The sequence below is a fragment of the Macaca nemestrina genome, chromosome 10 (genome assembly GCF_043159975.1).
Source record: "Macaca nemestrina isolate mMacNem1 chromosome 10, mMacNem.hap1, whole genome shotgun sequence".
In the NCBI taxonomy this organism is placed as follows: domain Eukaryota; kingdom Metazoa; phylum Chordata; class Mammalia; order Primates; family Cercopithecidae; genus Macaca; species Macaca nemestrina.
Window position 1 is genome coordinate 121,364,312 of NC_092134.1, and position 19,997 is coordinate 121,384,308.

General features: G+C 33.8%; 1 protein-coding gene across 4 annotated transcripts in view; it reads right to left on the reverse strand.

The window, feature by feature from the left end:
• The window catches only part of LOC105481259 (phosphodiesterase 3A), a 312,844-nt gene that overhangs the window by 124,169 nt on the left and 168,678 nt on the right, over positions 1-19,997 (reverse strand). For all 4 annotated transcript variants that reach the window (XM_011740744.3, XM_071072102.1, XM_071072100.1 and 1 more), the window contains exon 2: positions 4,135-4,185. In XM_011740744.3, coding sequence (XP_011739046.3) covers positions 4,135-4,185 — 51 coding nt within the window. The remainder of the gene's footprint in view (positions 1-4,134; positions 4,186-19,997) is intronic.

Consider the following 19,997-nt stretch of genomic DNA (forward strand, 5'->3'; position numbering starts at 1 on the left):
TGTAAATGGCTGATATGGGGTGGGGGTGGGGGTGGGTCTCCTGTGAGGAAAATACATAAAGAAGTGCCAAAAGGACCACTCTGGAAGAAAGCACATTCCCTTCCCTGAACCTTCACCAATAATGAGTCCTGAATCAGCTCACTATTGAGAATTTTCAGTGTTTTCTTTTCCATACTAATTCTTTACATCTGCCAGTAATTAAGACACATATCTCACCTTAGCATTAAAAATAACTAACTAAATAAATAAATAAATCACTCTTGCTGCCACCTCTTGCTGCAATCCCAACTTTCTTTTAAAACAAAGCTCTTCCAAGAGACTCTTCTGGTATCTTACACTTTTCTCTTCTGTATTTTTCTTTCCACTACTTCTTGCTCAAAACTGTTTTTTGAAAGTTCACTAATGTCCTCCTAATCACTAAACCCAAAGACATCTGCTACATTTTAATTTTCCTGAACCTTGGTCTGTGATCTTATTCCTCTCCTTAAGTCCTTATTCAGAACTTTTGGTTCTGAATCATCTCTCCTCCCCCTGGTCTCTAGTAAGACCATGCGTACTCATATTAACTCAGCTTGTTTCTAGTCTTTACTAGAATCAGACTTTTTTTCTGTTTTTTCTTTTAATTTTCTTCTGGGAGTCTATCTACTGGTGGAGCTCAATTATCTCCTGTATGATTAGCAATCCCAAACTGACACCTTTTGTTCTAATCAGGCCTCGAGTATGTGTCTGTAACTTCGTTTTGGAATTGTCATCTTCACTTATCACTTAATATTGCTAACCCTGAACTCATCATCTTCCATCTAAACTGCTCTGTGTTAATGGTCCTAATTCTTATAGTACTCAGTTTCAAACTCTTGACCCTCTTATCTTCCTCTGCCTATCTAGTCAATAAAGTATAGCATTATCCAGATTATTCCTTCACAGTAATTGCTGTAAGAGTTGCCATCCACAAGTATTTATACAGAAGTTATAAAAAATTCACATATATTCAAATGTGTCCCACACTCTTCTCAGTTCAGACTTTTACTAAAGCTTTTTCATCCACCTTTTCCTCTGTACTTTTGAAAGTTTATCCGTCCTTAAAGCCACACCTCAGATACCATCACTTCTCAGAGGTATTTCCTAGTCTACTAGGGAGTAAGAAATACTCCTCCACCTAAATCCTATCTCACTTTGTATATATGCAGTCTTTTTTTATTTTATTTTTTGATATGGAGTCTCATTCTGTTGCCCAGGCTGGATGCAGTGGCACAATCTTGACTCACTGCAACCTCCACCTCCGGGATTCAAGAGATTCTCCTGTCTCAACCTCCCGAGTATCTGGGATTACAGGCACCCACCATCATGCCTGGCTAATTATTATTATTTTTTTTTATTATTTTTAGTAGAGACGGGGTTTCACCATGTTGGAAAGGCTGGTCCCAAACTCCTGACATCTGGTGATCTGCCTGCCTCGCCTTGGCCTCCCAAGGTATATATATAGTCTTACCACACTTTGGATATATGTCATTTAATGATGGGGATTTTGTTGTGGGAACATCATAGAGTATACTTACACAAACCAGATGGTATAGCCTATTACACACCTAGGCTATATATTATAGCCTGTTGCTCCTGGATTACAAATCTGTGCAGCATGTTACTGTGCTGAAAAGTGTAGGCAATTGTACCAAATGCTATTTGATCTAAACATAGAAAAGGCGTAGTAAAAACATGGCATTATAATTTTATCTGACCACCATCATACATACTGTCATTCACAGATATGTCATCATGCACCACATACTCTATGTAATGTTGCATCTACCAGATTGCCTTATATGTGAATTATGTATACAAATATTACTCTATTTCCAACCATAATTTGTGAGCTCTTGGAAAGCAGTAACCTTGTCTTTCAAGTTTTCTTCAGTTAGACCCACCACAGTGCTGTAAACACAGCAAGTGCTTAGAAACCAGTTCTAAATTAACTAAGATGGAACTTGAGCAAGGCTTTGGAGTAAACTATTAAGAGGTCTGTGTTCAAGTGCAATTTGTCTGAAGTTCCCCTTGAAAAGCTGGAAGGCTTTAGACATATTGACCAAGGAGATAATACAATTAAAGAAGAGATCAATTATTCAAAACATGAACACATTATTATTGTTATTATTATTATTATTATTTTGTGAGTAGGGAATTGAAATCAGATAAGAGGTTATTACTCAAGGCTTAATTTATCTATCGGCAATTTCCAAATTCTTTGGAAATTCTCATTCTTTTTAAAGTTTTCTGCTATGGTTCTTATTGTTCTTATCTTTTGGTGTGTTGTGTTTATTTTTTACTTTGACAGTTTGCATCTGAGTTGAGGAATCAAAATGGGACAAAGGTATACTATATTTAGAATAGCTATTTTGCTGGTTAAGAGATCCAAAAAAGACTAGCTGTTTATAATGGTAATTCATGCAAGCCTATTTTAATGCTTTTGCTTTTTAGAACCACCTCAGGCTTTCAAATGTAATCAAACTTCATTTATGAAAATAGTTTATGTTTATATGTGGAATTCTCACATATTCTAGCTATATGCATTATTTGGAATTTTAAAAATTTTGTTCTTTTTATGCTGAAAGTTAACAAAAACAATACTGTACAATTGTGAGGGTTTTTTTTTTTTTTTTTGACAATTTATACTGACACAGTGACCAATCTAAACCTGAAGATAAATTATACCAAAGCAAAATAGAGAGTAAATGACGTATATCTTAAACAATAATTTTCTACATATAACACTACATTGCTTTGAAGAGACATGTCCTCAACAACTTGCTTGGCATGTTTTGAATATCAAAATGTTTTGGTAGCAATCATCAGAGACCATGGACCTTGTTACTTGCAGTTATCTTTACTTTTTTACTGGCTTAGAATCACAAAGAATCTACTCTATGTTAATTTAATCCCTTCATTACTGACCTTGCAGCAAATTCTGATTTAAAATTTTATAGATGTGTACAGAGGGAGAGTATTCAGAGAGACTGAAGGGGAGGTGAGAGTGAGGGAAAAGAAGTAAGGCATAAATTCTTTTAGATGATCCTAATTTAATTGGTTTACATTATTTACTAATCAAATTGATGATGGACAGAAATAAAATCAGTCATTAAAATGTGAACTAAAACAATTGATTGACTTGGTTTTATTTTCCTAGTGAACTAAATTACATAGAGTTATTCATACAAATTTAATGACAACACAAGAACACGTCACCTTTGTAAAACACTTGGGAGAAGCCCCCACTTTCCAATGAACTTTCATTTAAAGTATTGCACATTCAACTGCCTTTTGTAAATTATATATTTTTTAGTAGCAAATACAAAATGTGTGCAACAGAAGCAAAAATTTCCACCTACTTAATTTTTATTTTGCATGTTTACAGTCAGGTAACCATAGGCTGCCATGAGAGGAATTATTTTTATATTTCTTCACAAAGTGCTCTAGGAGAAGAAATAATATTCTTAGTGTAAAGCTCAGTCTTTATTCTGTCAGGGACAGTAATTATGGAAGCAAAACAAATCCACATTGTCTAATTAGGTCATTAAAAAGCATAAATGCGTCATGGAAGCTTTTCTCCTTGCCTAAGACATAAAGTAAGACAATGAAAACAGTCTAGTAATATAGAAAGATTTAGAATTTGTTTCTTTTCAAAAATAATAGGTCCTTTCATCTTTCTGTTTCCCTCAGATGAAGAGAGTTAATTTAGAGACAAAATATTGTAATTAGTTCAGAGTTTAGTCTGATTATATTTCAAAATATTTAACCAAAAACAGGAAGCTGAAGAAAAAAACAAAATACACAGAAAAATTGTCAAAGGAAATGCATAAAGAGAGTGGGTTGCTGATCGAAATGTATTCTGCAGAGACAAGATGAATATAAAATCTATAAACCAATCTGGGATACCAGAAAGCTCTGAGGAGGAATATTCTGGCATCTGCCTTTGGGATTTGAAATCCAGATTTTAATTACAGTTAACTTAAATAAAAACAAATGGCATGGTTATTTCGCCTCTTACTCTCTCTACTTTTTATCGTATCTTGAGTTTTAGGAAACCCATGGCTGAAAGTGTTAAGAAACAAAACATGAAAAAGAAAAGGAAAATAAACTTACCTGAGATCCTCTTGACCCTCGTTTGTGGTCCCATTCTGAATGCCCCATGAGCTGTAAAGATGATAATTATAATAAGTTAAATGATTATTTTACCTGACAAACACTTTTCTTCTTTATTTTAAAGAATAATCAGGTTTTTCCGATCTTTATTAGTAATATATTAAATAGCTATCATGAATAAATTAACACGCCTAAATTAGTAGCAAACTCCTAGTTTGATAGCTAGTATTTCAACTTCTAATCATTTTGAGAGTATTTTAATAACACTGTGTGATAAAATAAGCTACTGTATAGCTCTGTCAGGAACATCCTAGATAGATGTTAAACCATGTATAGCTTTATTTGCATGTTATTAAGCCTTTCGCTTCTCAAGAAAATATTCTGGGTAAATTACTACTATCGTTAAACCTGGTGCCACAAATTATAAGAACCAGAAGGCCAAATTAGTTCAATAATTTTTAATCCTCCTTCAAAACTGTAAAAATCTTGAAAGTTCTAAAGAGTAAAATTATTAAATATTTAATGTGAAATATGCCCACATAGTCACAAAATGTAGACTTTCAATAATAACCTATAAAATATTATCACGTTATTCCTATGGTGGTAATAGCCCTGAGCTACCTTGCTTACAAAGAATAATATTTACTTATTGAAAATAACATTTAACGTTAAGAATATTAAGGAAATACAAGATATTGACTGAGAGAAATGAAACTCCATTCATCTGTCAGTAATCTCATTACTCATCAGTACCAACTGAAGAAGTATCTACAACTAATAAGCTAGCACAACAAGATGGACTATAAATGAATGTATGTACATTATTAGCTTTTGTGTATAACAGCAATGACTCCTAAGTAGACTTAACAACAAACAACTGTTCACAATAGCAACAAAAATAATATGCCTTTGAACATTATCAAGAAATGTCTGATAACCATATACAGAAAATGGTAAAAATTTACTGATGGACATACAGTGCTACTAGTAAAGAAGACTTAATTCTATAAACTATTGAGTGCTCAGTTCTACTCAAACAAATTTAACTAGATTTCAGGTTTAACTAGATTTCAGTCAAAAGCTAATAGTATTTTTAATTTTTAAAAAACATAAATTTCATTGGAGAGTATACGCATATATAATCAGTTGTCAGATGAATAAGTGTAGAGATACAATGGAGAACATGAGAACTATAGCTCATGATGTTATACGGTGTGCTGAAGTTTGCTAAGAGGGTACATTTTAGGTGATTTCACCAGACACAAAGAAAGTTAAAACTATGAGAGATGTTAATTCACTTGACCTTAGTAATTATTTTACATTGTAAATATATATCAAAACATCATGTTGTACACCTCAAGTATATACAATAAAAAAGAACTCATTAGAGGTCCAGGCACAGTGGCTCATGCCTGTAATCCTAGCACTTTGGGAAGCCAAGGCGGGCAGATTACCTGTGGTGAGGAGTTCGAGACCAGACGCTGCCTCTACTAAAAGTACAAAAATTAGCCAAGCATGGTGGTGTGCACCTGTAGCCCCAGCTACTTGGGAGGTTGAGGTGGGGGAATTGCTTGAACCTGGGAGGCAGAGGTTGCAGTGAGCCAAGATTGCACCACTGCACTCCAGCCTGGGAGACAAAGTAAGACTCCATCTCAGAAAAAAAAAGAATCCATTAGAAAATGTTACAAGTGATGAAAATACCTTTCTGGTTGTTAAAATATATTGTAAAATTTAACCAAATTTTGGGATAATTGTTTAGTATTAAAATGCAAATGAATGAAATAATTTGGAATAAATATACGTATGTGTACCAACAAAATATAAAAAAGAAAATACCAAAAATATTTTGTATTTGATAAATTAATCAACTAATGAAAAAAGGAGTTTGTGACCAGCCTGGCCAACATGGTGAAACTAAACTTCTCTACTAAAAATACAAAAATTAGGTGGGCGTGGTGTGGCATGCCTATACTCCCACCTTCTTGAGAGGTTGAGGCAGGAGAATTGCTTGAACCTCAAAGGCCAAGATTGCAGTGAGCTGAGATTGCACTGCTGCACTCCAGCCTGGGTGACAGAGTGAGACCCTGTCTCACAAAAAAAAAAAAAAAAAGAAAAAGAAAAAGAAAAAGAAAAATGGACTTTTAGAGGAAAAAATAATTAGAGCCTAACCTTATATTAAATGCTAATATTAATTATAAATTTAAAAGACAAATTTTTAAAAAGACAAACCTGTAAATATAAAATAGAATAAAATCCAGGCAAATATTCAACCTATCTTGGGAAATAAAAAAAATTAAAGAAATCTAAATCTTTTTTTAAAGATTTTTTTTATTACACAAGAGGACAATTGATCTGGCTATATAAAACTTCAGAGTATTTGCATAAATGTCACATTGGTAAAGTATCTGTAGTAAACCGTAGGTAAAGAATAGTATCTTCAGGACAGTAAGGGTTCTTACAAATTCCAAAGAATCCCAACCCTAGTAAAAAATTGAGGGAAGACTAAGAACAACTTACAAAATAAATAGATCTATGGAAAGAAATTTAACTATATTGGAAGTAAAAGAAATTCAATATCAACTATGACAAGATACTACTATTGCCTATTATATTTACAAATTAATAATGTTGAATATTCAGAAAAGGAGTAAACTAAGCATATATATTGCTACTATATAACAAATACACTTATATACATTGTGTAGACATATTTACACATATATAAAAAATATATAATACATATATTCTTAAAAATTCATAGCCTTTGAACCAGTAAACTAAGATGTAAAAATTCAGTAACTATCATGTGCTACTAATTGTATATCCAACAAAAGGGAAATTACTCAATAGATTACAGTATACAAAATGATACCATATAGCAATTAAAATTTGGCTTCCAAGGCCTTTATAAAAAAGAACATGTGAACTGTTCATGGTATAATAAGTAAAAAACATAACAAAGTAATTTAATGAATTTTAAGCTACTCTTTTTTAACAGACATAGTCAATCATTTTAAGCCTTGGAATTACCATGATGATTTAATTGTAGTTTGGCTAGCACACAATTTTGGGTACACTGACCTAGATAATCATTATATAAAATTGAATGCTTACATAGTAGATATTTATTTAATGCTTTAATTGTTTAATTTATGGATTTATTGGTACTACATCATCTCAAAAATTGAGATTTTATTGATACTAATTTAAAGTTGCCTATAATATAGTTCACAAGCAATAATTAACTAATGAAATAAATAATATGATTTAGAAACATAAATTAAAATCAGTTAATTAATTGTTCACTAGAACTATCAAAAACAATTCTTGACACATTTCAAACATTGACGATACCTTACATTAAAATAGGAGGACGAGATGATTATTTTTGGCAACTTTAAAGTGGCAATAAATTGAGCAGTAGGCCTCTAGTGAAATGATTTATCCACATCTTCTGGAAGATTTATAAAATGCTGACTATTAAACCTGTTATCCCCCTTACTAATGAGTGTAAACTAACAGGATCAAAATAAGGTGGTAAATTCTCCTATCACAGCTAAAAAAGGCAAATAAATCTTACAAACACAAGTTGTAATCCATAATATATTGATTTAAGAGAGAGTGTTTGATGATGACAGTAAGTCAAAAAGGAAACATTTTCGTAGGACCAGAATTAAAATAAGAAAAGCATGTAATCACGGCCTTCTGCCATTAATTATCTTAACGATGATGATTTTAGTCAAAGAACAAAAACACTCAAAGTTTAGACTAATTTCGGTCATCATTTAGTACAGAAGATAAGATCAATTTGGTAATTTGCAAATCAGAGCTTGTATGATGCATTTCAAAAAATTCACTAAGTTTGACTTTTTCTTTTAAAGCATAAAACAGTAAAATTTGCCAAGTGTGTTATGTATCAGAGAGTTATTTCCTAGCATTATATAATAAACTGAGAAATACGTAGGGCAAAGAAATTCTTTTCTATTCTTATATATATATTAATATCATCTTTATATTATATTTGAAAGGTATGAGCTGACCAAGAATGTGGTAGTATTTTTAAATGTACACTATGGCTACTTTTTTCAAAGTAATAGGAAATGTTACAGAAATCTACATCCTATGTGAAGTATATTCAAAAAGAATGAACTCTGCATATGACAAATGAGATACTGTAATGTTCTACAGTCAATAAGAGAACCAAAGGAATTGAACAGGATATTTTTCCTTTTGGATTTGAAGAATACAAAGTATTTATCATTAAACTTCTATTTCTAATTAAAATAATCTGAGCCAAAATTTAGCATTTATTATTTCACTGTATTCCCTCCCTCCCTCCCTCACTCCCTCCCTCCCTCGCTCCCTCCCTCCCTTCCTTCTTTCTTTTTTAATGCAAAGGAAGAGGCAATGGTGGGGGTAAGGACTGCATAGTGTCAGCGCTTTATTCCTTCCCATGATTACAGCATTCTGGCCACTAGATGGTGCATGGGGTGGAGAGTGGGAGATGTAAGGATAGACTTCATATTAGCACATGACAATATATGAATTTTTATCCTACTTGTACAAAAAAAAAAATTTTACTGTCATAAAAACATTGTTCTCAGATAATGGCTGAATGACTACAATAAGAAGCATATTGTCAGAATCCTTTTTAAAAAAATTACCCACAGTGTGATAAACTGACTTAGTATTACAGATTATTTAAACTAAAATGAGGCATTTAGCTACCGGTAAGTATTCCTGTTAAAGTAGAACCATAGGGACAAATGTTTCACAAACACATCTCCCTAGGCCTACTTTCTTGATGTGTGATTACAACAAATTTAAAAAAAAGGTTATTTACAATAAATAGTAAAGAAGACAGTTTGCACATTGAGGTCAATGAATTTCAGAATTAAGTGCAAAATGATGCTAATATTGTTTCAAAGAGAAAGTCAAACCATCCTTTCAATCAAATGGATAAGACTGGTGTTAAGTTGCAGATGACCAAAGTAATCATTTGACATTATCATAGTAGCAGATAAAAGACATTAATGGGTCACAGACAATGAGGAAAAGAAATAGAAACTGTGGAATTTTCCTTTTTGCAAAATAATTCATTTTGACTAAACTTTCAAGAGAAATGAATAGCAGCATGTTACTTAAGCAATTCTGGGGAAAGAGAAACTTTATTAAGATAATATGATACTCTTTTTGGAGAAGGAATGCTTACGATTTTAAGATTAGTTATATAAAGTTGCTGGAAATATAAAACAGAGAGGGAGAGACTGAGACTGGAAAAATAAATAAAAGTAAGTTTAAATATATTCTAGTTGATAAGAGTACATGACTACTTAATTCAGGGAGAAAAAAAATGTTTGTCTCTCACCATCTATAAAAAATACCCTCTGGCTATTTTATGATTACTCCTCTGGGTAATGACATTTTAATAAGCATCTTACCAGAAGGTCTGGGGATATACAGGTCACCAAGGTTATGCCTGCAAATGGCAAACAAAATCTTTCCATCTGATGAAGAAATTCTCTAAAACATTTTTTTTAAAAAGAGTATCTTTCTTCTCTTCTCAGTTCTCATTAACCAAGATAGGCACAATGAAGACCCTTAAACTTATTCCTGGCAAACTAAGTGAACTTCCTTGAAAAGAAACACAATCTGTTATAGAAAGCATTTTGAAAATCCTAACTGCTTTGACACTAAGTCATTTTGATCCTTATGGAATAAATTCTCTCTCTCTTTTATTTTTAATAATAAATTTCTACATCACAGCCTTCAACTAACAGTATGTTACACAGTACTTAGCTCCAAGGAAAACAAAACTGCTGCCAAACACAGAATTTAAAAAGTTCACAGGAGAAGCAAAGAAGAAGTCAGTATGGAAACAAAAAGGTTCTATCCAAGCAGAGATATTTTTAACAATAGCATGAGAAATAAAGGTTGCTGAAAATATATTTCTGTAGGTAAAATATTTTGCTTTAATGTTTATATGTTTTTCTCCTGTTGTTTGTTTACATAAAAATTAATGCCTTTTTAGGGGTTTCTTGGGAGAAAAATTCACCACAACTATTACTAAAGGGATGAAAGCTGAAGGAGCACTGTAACTTGATGGGAAATAAAAAAATTCTTTGAATGTACCTTAAAGAGGTGAGAAGTTTTAGATACAAAAAAAAAAAGAGGGTAACGATGGAAAGTAATAGTCACCATAGTTAACTTTGCACTACTCTCAAGGAAACTATTCTTTCACAGCAGCTGAAGATGGCTAAAATATATTTCTGAAGACATATAAAACTAATATACATACAAGGATGTAAAGGTTACCACACAGTCCACTTTTTATTTCATCATTTACTCATCAAGTAAATATGTATTGTATGCCTATTATGTGCAAAGCACTGTTCTAGGCACAAACTGTATGTCATTGAACAAAACAAGACATATCTCTGACTCCTGGCTATTACATTTTAGTGAAGGAAGAAGATAAACACATAAACATAATATACTAGGTGATGATAAAGCTATAAAGAAGCTTAGAATAGAATAAACAAAGGGAGAAGGAGTGGGGGTAATGGATGGTAGGGGCTGGAAGCTGAGGTAAGTTAATATAAGTACAGTAGATCAAAAAAGTCCTTTCTGAAAAAAGTGACATTTTATCAGATAATTGTATGAAGAGCCAGACACATGGGGGAAATGCATGCCAGATAGAGGAAATAGAAGATGAAAAGTCTCTGAGGTAGGAGCAGGAATGGTACCTTAGGAACAGCAAAGCATCTCTATGCTGAAATCTAAAAAGGGTCTGGATCTTTGTGATCATAGCCATATATTTGGTATTTACTATCTTCCTTTAGTACAAACTTGGTCTATAAGTTAATCATTAGCTTCATTAATTCAAAATTACAAGAAAAAATTCTCTAGGGAAATACTAATACACCAGGGATTCTTCTGTCTCCAAACTCTTACTTAATTCCATTCAATACAACAAGAATTTATAGCATCTGCACCACGTGCCACAAACGTATCCTTATATTAGTCATACTACATAACACAGTTTTATTGTCGCTTTACATATGGGTTCCGTTTTTCAAGAGTCACCAAATGCATGAGAGCAGGGGTTGTCTTTTAGAACCACATTTACTCTGATGCATACAGAGTTTTCGATTTGATAAGAAACTAAAAGCTCTTCTTTAACCATGACATGTTTGATTGGATTCTTTCCTTGGCATACTCTTTTCCTTAATTTCTATGCTACCTATATTTGCTCTCTGCAGCATTCCATGGGAGAAGACGAGCCTGAACTGTGTGTTTCCCCTGCCTGTAGGCTCTAGCAGAGGTCAGTGCTCTGGACTGGCAAGATCTCTGATAGTTTAGGCCAGTCTCAGCCATTGTCTAATCATTTTGGGAAATTGTTCTTATTTTTTGGTGTTCCTTTCCTGGGTCTCTTCTTTTTTTTTTTTGAGACGGAGTCTCACGCTGTTGCCCAGGCTGGAGTGCAGTGGCGCGATCTCGGCTCACTGCAAGCTCCGCCTCCCGGGTTCCCGCCATTCTCCTGCCTCAGCCTCCTGAGTAGCTGGGACTACAGGCGCCCGCCACCGCGCCCGGCTAATTTTTTTTTTTTTTTTGTATTTTTAGTAGAGACGGGGTTTCACTGTGGTCTCGATCTCCTGACCTTGTGATCCGCCCGCCTCGGCCTCCCAAAGTGCTGGGATTACAGGCTTGAGCCACCGCGCCCGGCCTAGTCTCTTCTTATCAATGGAGTAAGAATGTCAAAATTACCTTGCACTTATCAGAAAAGGAAGAGTGGAAATCTGCATTTGGTCTGGGGCTTAGGCCAAAGAAGCTAACAGAATTCCTGGGATTCCCATATACTGTTTCTCAGCCCTCCAGGCGTCAATACTGGGATTTGGGATCTAGAAAGACCTAATACAGGTGGTACTGAAAAAGATTTACCCATCTGCATAATTTTTTTTAAATCTCTGCTGGCAGGAACCACCTGCATAACTTAATTTACAAACTAGAAGACCACATCAGCCTCGTGTGGGTAAAACAGATGTGACTAGCAGCCATACTCTCATAAGCAGAACACCTCGATTACAGCTACTTCATCACATCTCCACGTCTCCCCGCTCCTCAAATCAATTCCACTCTACAATGTATTATCAAGTGATGTTGATTTCATTGAAGATTTCATGGGGAGACGCAAGGACATCGTTACATTATACAAAAAACAGCAAAAAGCCATATAAATATCCATTCGATATCTCTTCACCAAACTTTTCATCTTTTTTTTTTTTTTTAGTTGTTTGTTTGTTTGTTTGTTTTGTTTTTGGCAGACACTACCTCTTGCCCTTCACTCTTGGGATAGGGCAAGAGGATTGTGTCTTTTTCAGCATACTGGTCCCAGCCTTTCCTCCAGGATCTTTCTCAGGATCTAAATCTCTTACTGTTCTCCAAACAATTTAGCTTTCTCCTGTATTCCTCTTAAACCTTCAGACAAATTAGCAGGAACAAAGAGAGTCCTTAGAATTCATTGACCCTCCTTTTAAAAAGCACTGAGAGCCTTATACATAGCATTGTGACTGAAATTAACAGATACTTTTTCCTTTCACAGTTGCTGATAACTAGCTAAATTCCATCCACTTGGTTGATACTAAATCCCTGATTCTGACTCGTAGCATTTCAATATAGCAGCCAGTGTAAATTTCGTAAGCACTGGGAATGAGAAGGCTTCAGATAGAGACAAATTCAGATATTCTGGAGTTTGAAATTCTAACCTCTCTATTACAATTTCTGTATCTATTTCTGATAACGATGTTCCCATATACTGCTTTAGAATGTTTCCATAATTCTATTTCTGTCCTTGTTATCACAATGATAATAATTACTCTAAACCTATATGCTGCCACTAATCTTACAAAGTTTCCATTATTTTCATTTAATACATTTGGTTTATCTTGAATACTTGAAATTTTTACAACTTTTATTGCTAATTTGCATTTTGGGGACTATTAATAATAATGTAATCATATCAGTCTCATGCTTAAGTTTTCCTATGAGGTATTTTATGAAAAATGGTAATAAAGCAAAATAAGCTTGTGAAATTCTGCAAAATATCATCCCTCCTTGGATAGTCCCAGTACCTGTTAGCATGTTACAGCTTGAGGAAGTTTTAAAGGAACTCAGCTGAAATATTTCTAGAAGTATGTGATTATAGAACCTTTTTTGTTTCAAGAGAGATTTACAGGTTTCCATGGAACACAAACACGTTTTAAGAAATATTTCTTACAGTTTTATAATTTTTAATACATAATTTCATCACCAAGAAACCATAGAGGCATATGCTTCATATTTTATGGATATGGAAATGAATTAAGAGAGGAGAAATGTAACATAACCCAGCCAGTGGTTAAATACGGATTAAAATATAGGTTGGCTGGCTACAAATCATAAACTTTTTTATTCCTGCTGTGCTACTTACAACAATAAATAATTACTGAGTCCAAACTAAGTATCAGGTCCTTGGTACTGAAGTATATTCGTAAGGAAAAAGAAAAAGACTTCAGATTTGATTTGTCTTCAAGGAACTCATGGTTATAGTTAATATGATGGGTTTATTTCTCCAAAATCTATTTTCTACCCTCTAATCTCCACCTTGTTTAAAACAGTGAAATAAGAGAAAAATGTAATGTCTCTGAAAATCTTCGTAAGTACTATAAATTAATCATATTTTTTAAATGTTGGCTAAATAATTACCTCAAAATATAAATTATATATCAGATGTTTAGTTATACTAAATTCTCTATTAGCAAATCTCAATACAAATTTTTCATTTATGTATTCACCCACCCACTCATTCATGTGTGCATTCTTTCAATATTTATTAGGGAAATATATATATATGCACATATAAAATATATATTTAAATATATATTATGTATAATATTTTATATTTATATATCTTATACTCAGCATAAAAAATACTGAAATTGCCAACCCAAAGGCACCACAGGAGTCTTGAAGTACCTTATGAATAATTAAAAAGTGTGGGCTACATGTTATGCATGTTAGCTCTGGAGTCAACTGGTTCAAATCCCACTTGACTTTATATTCAGTCTTACTAGATACTTGATCTTGACAAGTTATTTAATGTCTTTGTGCCTCAATTTCATGTCTCCATAACTTAGCTAATAATAGCATCCAATTTGTATGGTTTTGTAAGCATTAAATGAATCATTAGATTTAAAAAGCCTTAGTACAGTACCTGGTACATAGTAAGGGCTTATTAAATGGGAGCTATTGTTGTTATCACTATTAATAATTATATAATCAAACTTAGGCATTGTTGCAAACTAATTCATTGAGAAAAGTAAAATGCACATGACATACATTATTACTTTCTATTAACCAACAATAGGAAAAACCCATTCCTTGGCCACACCAAAACACAATTTACAGAATTTGATCAATCTGTAATTAAGACTTCATGCAACATTACTCAGAGGAACATGTAACGCATGTGAATGACCATGGAATCTACTGAATTCACGGTTTTCTGCATAACAGTTGAAAAATCTAAATTTTAATATTAATGGGTCCCCTTGGCTATGAGAGGCCTGGGATAGCTTAATCTTCCTCAAGTGTAAAGAGTAGCAAAAGGCTACAAAAGGCCTTTGTTTTATTTCTTTTGGGCCAGACAGGCCCAAATAGCAAACGTTTGAAAAGAGCAGCTAGTGAAAAGCTGCAAGAGAGTCTGTTCAATATGGAAAGGACTTGCACTTTCAGGTGCATTATTATTTGTTAGTTGGAAACACAATCAAATTTCCAATGCAACTGATAGTTAGGCCTGTTAAAAAAAAAGAAGCAAATCAAACCAAATAAACTTACTCCAAAAATTCCATGCAAATATTTCTAAAATAACCACAATAAAACAGATTTTAGGTTCTAAGTAGACAAAACAAAATGCAATTTTCTCATGAAATATTTAAACAAGGCATTATGACTTTATTTACTATATGAACTTAACTTCAGGTGAAACCCAAACCCCTAAGCACCAATGAATGTGACTATAAATCTGTATTGTACAGTTTGTCAAACTACCTCTTGCATTATTTATGTCAATTTGAGTCAATGAGTAGGAAATAAAATAATAAAATAAAGGCCTCATTTATTATTTCTAGCTCTTCACCTGTTGTTTTATGACTGGATCACGCTAGTATCTCTGTTTCTCTATATATTTAGGATTCATTTATACCATGACTCATGAAAAGGCAAATTCAAGGCTATTTTCTACAGAAAATTACTAAAACTCAACAAACCCACTGGCACAACTTCAGGAGACTAATCTATAAAATTGATCTCTTTTCTTAGAAAAAATTGGAAATCCTAGGGAAAATAATAAAATCCAGACATAGCCTCAGCTGTGGCAAAAGCTTTAACTCGACAATATTTATGAGTTCTTGCATTTGGATAGATTTAAGTGTTTTTATTTTTATCAAACATTGTGATGTATTGCATTTAAACAACATACAATTTCTTAGACTGCAGTGTTAAAATTACATGCTGAAAATCATAAAGATTGCTTTGATATCCAAATGGTTTATATTTATGGGCCCAAAACATATAAGTCCAAGAAAATTAAAAGTGTGTGTGTGTGTGTGTGTGTGTGTGTGTGTGTATGCTGTTATATATACCAAAAAACTAACTCAGAGGAAAATTCTCTACTTAAGCTATCTTTTTCAGAAATGGTCTTTAAAATTTATAAATAGGTAAATTTTAAAAATATATCTCACTAATTGGTGTGACTTAAAACATTGAATTCATTTTAAGTCTTATAAATGAGAAAAATACTGAATTGGTTTTTATACAATTTTAATGTGAAAGTTACCTTTTTCCAAAAAGCCTTTTGCAAAACTTTTAAAGTCTTATTTCATTCAATGCATTTTTCATAAGTACCAAAAAATCTTCAGCAAAAAGACAAAATTCCAAACATTTTCCCTGCTACTTACTTCTTACTCCGCAATCAGCTTGACTTTGGGAGGTTGTTGAGAAAAGCACAGATGGACTACAATATATACTAGTCCCATTACATGACCCTTGGGTTTCTTATTTGTCCTCTAAAGCTGATTTGCGCGAAAAATTACTTTAGTTCCACTTTCAATTAGATTTTAACAAGACATGTGCATTTTGTGTTCAAGTTCTTAAATGCTGAAGAAATTTATTATAAGACTTGAAGATATTCTTTTGACCAAGTTTACAGTACATCTCTGCCCCTAAATTTGACCTTCCTCCTCAATTCTTCATCGGTCCATGACCCATCTGATACGTTGAAAGTAATTTCAGAGGTTTGTTTACAATAAAACCAATGCTTTTTTTTTTTGGAGAAAAAAAGTTTTATTGCAAATGGATTCCTCTTAGTGATATATTATGCAGACCTCTATTTAGGGATAAAAGAAAATAAAGTGGAAGAGATGATGTGGCAAGGAAAAAGGAAGAAGTAGAAAAAAAGAAGAGTAAAGTATGACCTAAAACTGTAATTAACTGAGGTAGTTAGAATTGCAGGTGCAGGAAGAATTAACCAGGTACTTCTCTGTTTCTCTTCCTACCACTAGTAGAAGAACTGAGAGACTTGCTCATACTTTTTTTCTATTTCAAGCAAATACAATGTACTGTACCCTTGATTAAAGTCAAAAAATATATAAATAGAGGGGTAAGTACGGTGGCTCATGCCTGTAATCCCAGCACTTTGAAAGACTGAGGTAAGAGGATCAGTTGAGGAGGTCAGGAGTTGGAGACAAGCCTGGGCAACATAGTGAGACCTCAGTCTCTACAAAAACATATTTTAAAAATTAGCCAGGTGTGGTGTTGTGCACCTGGTAGTCCTAGCTATTCTGGAAGCTGAGCAAGAGGATTGCTTGAGCCCAGGAGTTCGAGGCTATAGTATGCTATGATTGCGCTACTGCACTCCAGCCTGGACAATAGAGGGAGACCCCCCTGTCTCTTAAAAAAAAAAAGAAAGTTACCAATGTCCTTTTCAATTTGAATCAATAATATACCGTTAATAGGATACTTGGTTTTTTGATTATATATTGAAATGGAAAACTCTAGCTTATTTTAGGAGTGAGAGGGTCTTAAAGAAATATATGATTTAAAATATATTAAACACATTCTCTTTGCTTTATTCATAATTTGGAGTATTAAATGTTTTACTGTAAAACATGTTTCACCATTGACTGCATCCCTGAAGAATGGGACATGGCAAACAAAATATCTGCACATTATCACCATGTTTTAGCCAAAGTTTTCCTAATGAAATTACCACAGAAAAATTCGTTAGTTTCGTATTATTTGTGAAGATATTTAAGAATTAGAATTAAGAATCACAATTAGAATTAGAATTCTTAAATTTCTCCACAAATATGAACAGAAATACATTCAAACATGATGAGAAAGTCACATTTGAAAACTGAAAGCTATCGTCACTTTACACGAGTAATAGGGTGATTTTCCTGTTAGCCTCAATTTACACTTTTGTAGAAGGTCATGAAGGAATGACTATTCCTGTGCTGTTTCTGGTTGCAGGGTGTGCCCCATATGCCCAAGATAATATCCTCAGATGACGGCAAATCCAACTTTTCAGAATCAATAAATTATGCAAAGTATAATCACAACTTTAAGAGCATAGCTAAACTGGCTTCCCAGCTTGAGTTTGCAACGCGTTTCCTCTATCAAGCTATTGTTATTCTAACTAAATTTTTTAAGCAATTCCATATTTCAGCATTTATTAGAACCAGAAACTGATCCTTTATAATAATCCAGTTCATAATGTAATATACAAAGACAATTTTTACTTTGAAAGAGAAAGATGGTCAGTGGAGGCTCTGAGAAACTGTTATGTATTCAATTCATAAGAGTCACAGACAATGTGGTTAAAAATTGAATCCATAAAATTGGCAGATGTCTTCTTTCCAGGCTTTTACTTGCTGTTTAAACAATCTGGTCCTGTTATACAATTTACTTCTATAGTTTACAACATTGCACAGTGGTTAAGGGTGGACGCTGGAGCTGAATTTCTTATAATCAAATCCCAATTTCATTCTTACCAGCTCTGTGAACCTGGATAAATTATTTTGTAATTTCTAGGTTAAGTTTCCTCATTTGCAAAATGGAAATAATAAGACTATCTACTTCCCGTAATTTTTGTGAGGCCCAGATGAGATAATCAATGTAACACCTTTCAATGGCTTCTCATTTGCTTTAGAATTAAATTTGATTTCACCGATATAACCTAAAGATTTGGATGCTATTCATCTTGCCTAGAATACATTTTCCCATTTTCTTAGCATTGTCAGCTCATTTTCATTCTTCGGGTGTCACTTCAAATAACACTTCCTCAAGGACACTTTCTGTGACTGATCATCCATCCATCCATCTATCCATTCATCCAACACAAACAAATATTTACTGAGCACCTGCCCTGCACCAGGCATGGTATTAGGTGCTGGGTTTTTATCAAGTGAACAAAAGTGGCCAGTCTTACCCTCATCTTCTCTTGTCATTCTTCAGCATATGACCATGTGTGTTTTCTGCATTTATTGCAATCTGAAATAACCTTGTGTAATTATTTCATTGTAGTTCGAGCAATCTTCGTCCAAAAATCCAAAATGCTCCAAAATCTGAAAGTTTTTTTTTTTTTTTGGCCACAGAATGCCCATATGGGTGGCTAAGAGAGTGGCATCTTTGCTTTCTGATGATTCAATGTACACAAACTTTGTTTTATAAAGAAAATCAAAATAATGTATAAAATTACCTTTAGGCTATGTGTATAAGGTAGACATAAAACAAATAAATTTTGTGTTTTATATGTGAATCCCATCCCCAAGATATCTCATTATGTATATGCAAATATTTGAAAATCTGAAAAATTCCAAACTCCAAACACATTTGGTCTCAAGCATTTTAGGTAAGGGATACTCAACTGGTACTTGCTTTTATCTACCTTCTATTTTAGAAAGTAAGTTTCAGGAGAGCAGAAACCTTATGGATCTTATTTGCTATGTGGAATATAATTGGCACGTGTTAAGGGATTCAATACATGCTTTTTAAAAAGAATAACTGGGCCGGGCGCGGTGGCTCAAGCCTGTAGTCCCAGCACTTTGGGAGGCCGAGACGGGCAGATCACGAGGTCAGGAGATCGAGACCATCCTGGCTAACACGGTGAAACCCCGTCTCTACTAAAAAAAATACAAAAAACTAGCCGGGCGATGTGGCGGGCGCCTGTAGTCCCAGCTACTCCGGAGGCTGAGGCCGGAGAATGGCGTGAACCCGGGAGGCGGAGCTTGCAGTGAGCCGAGATCCGGCCACTGCACTCCAGCCTGGGCGGCAGAGCGAGACTCCGTCTCAAAAAAAAAAAAAAAAAAAAAAAGAATAACTGATTGGTTTTGTCCAGGAAAAAAATTAGTAAGGCTAGGTGCGGTGGTTCACACTTGTAATCTCAACATTTTGGGAAGCCAAATCCAGAGGATCACTTGAGCCCAGGAGTTCGAGACCAGCCTGGACAATGTAGTGGGATCTCATGTTTACAAAAAATTTTAAAAATTAGCCAGGCATGGTGGCATATACCTATAGTCCCAGCTACTTGGGAGGCTGAGGCAGGAGGATTGCTTGAACCCAGGTAGTTTATGCTACAATAAGGAGTTGATTTTAAAAATTCTACTGTTGAATGCACAAGTAGTAAAGAATTTTTAGCTCTTCACTCTAACTCAGAATCTTCTGTCATCCTATGCCTTGTGTGATAAAAATGTTAGTTGTCCATCCTATATACATTGTATTCTTCCTTATTCACAGAACCCCAGTTCTCATAGAGACGGCAATGG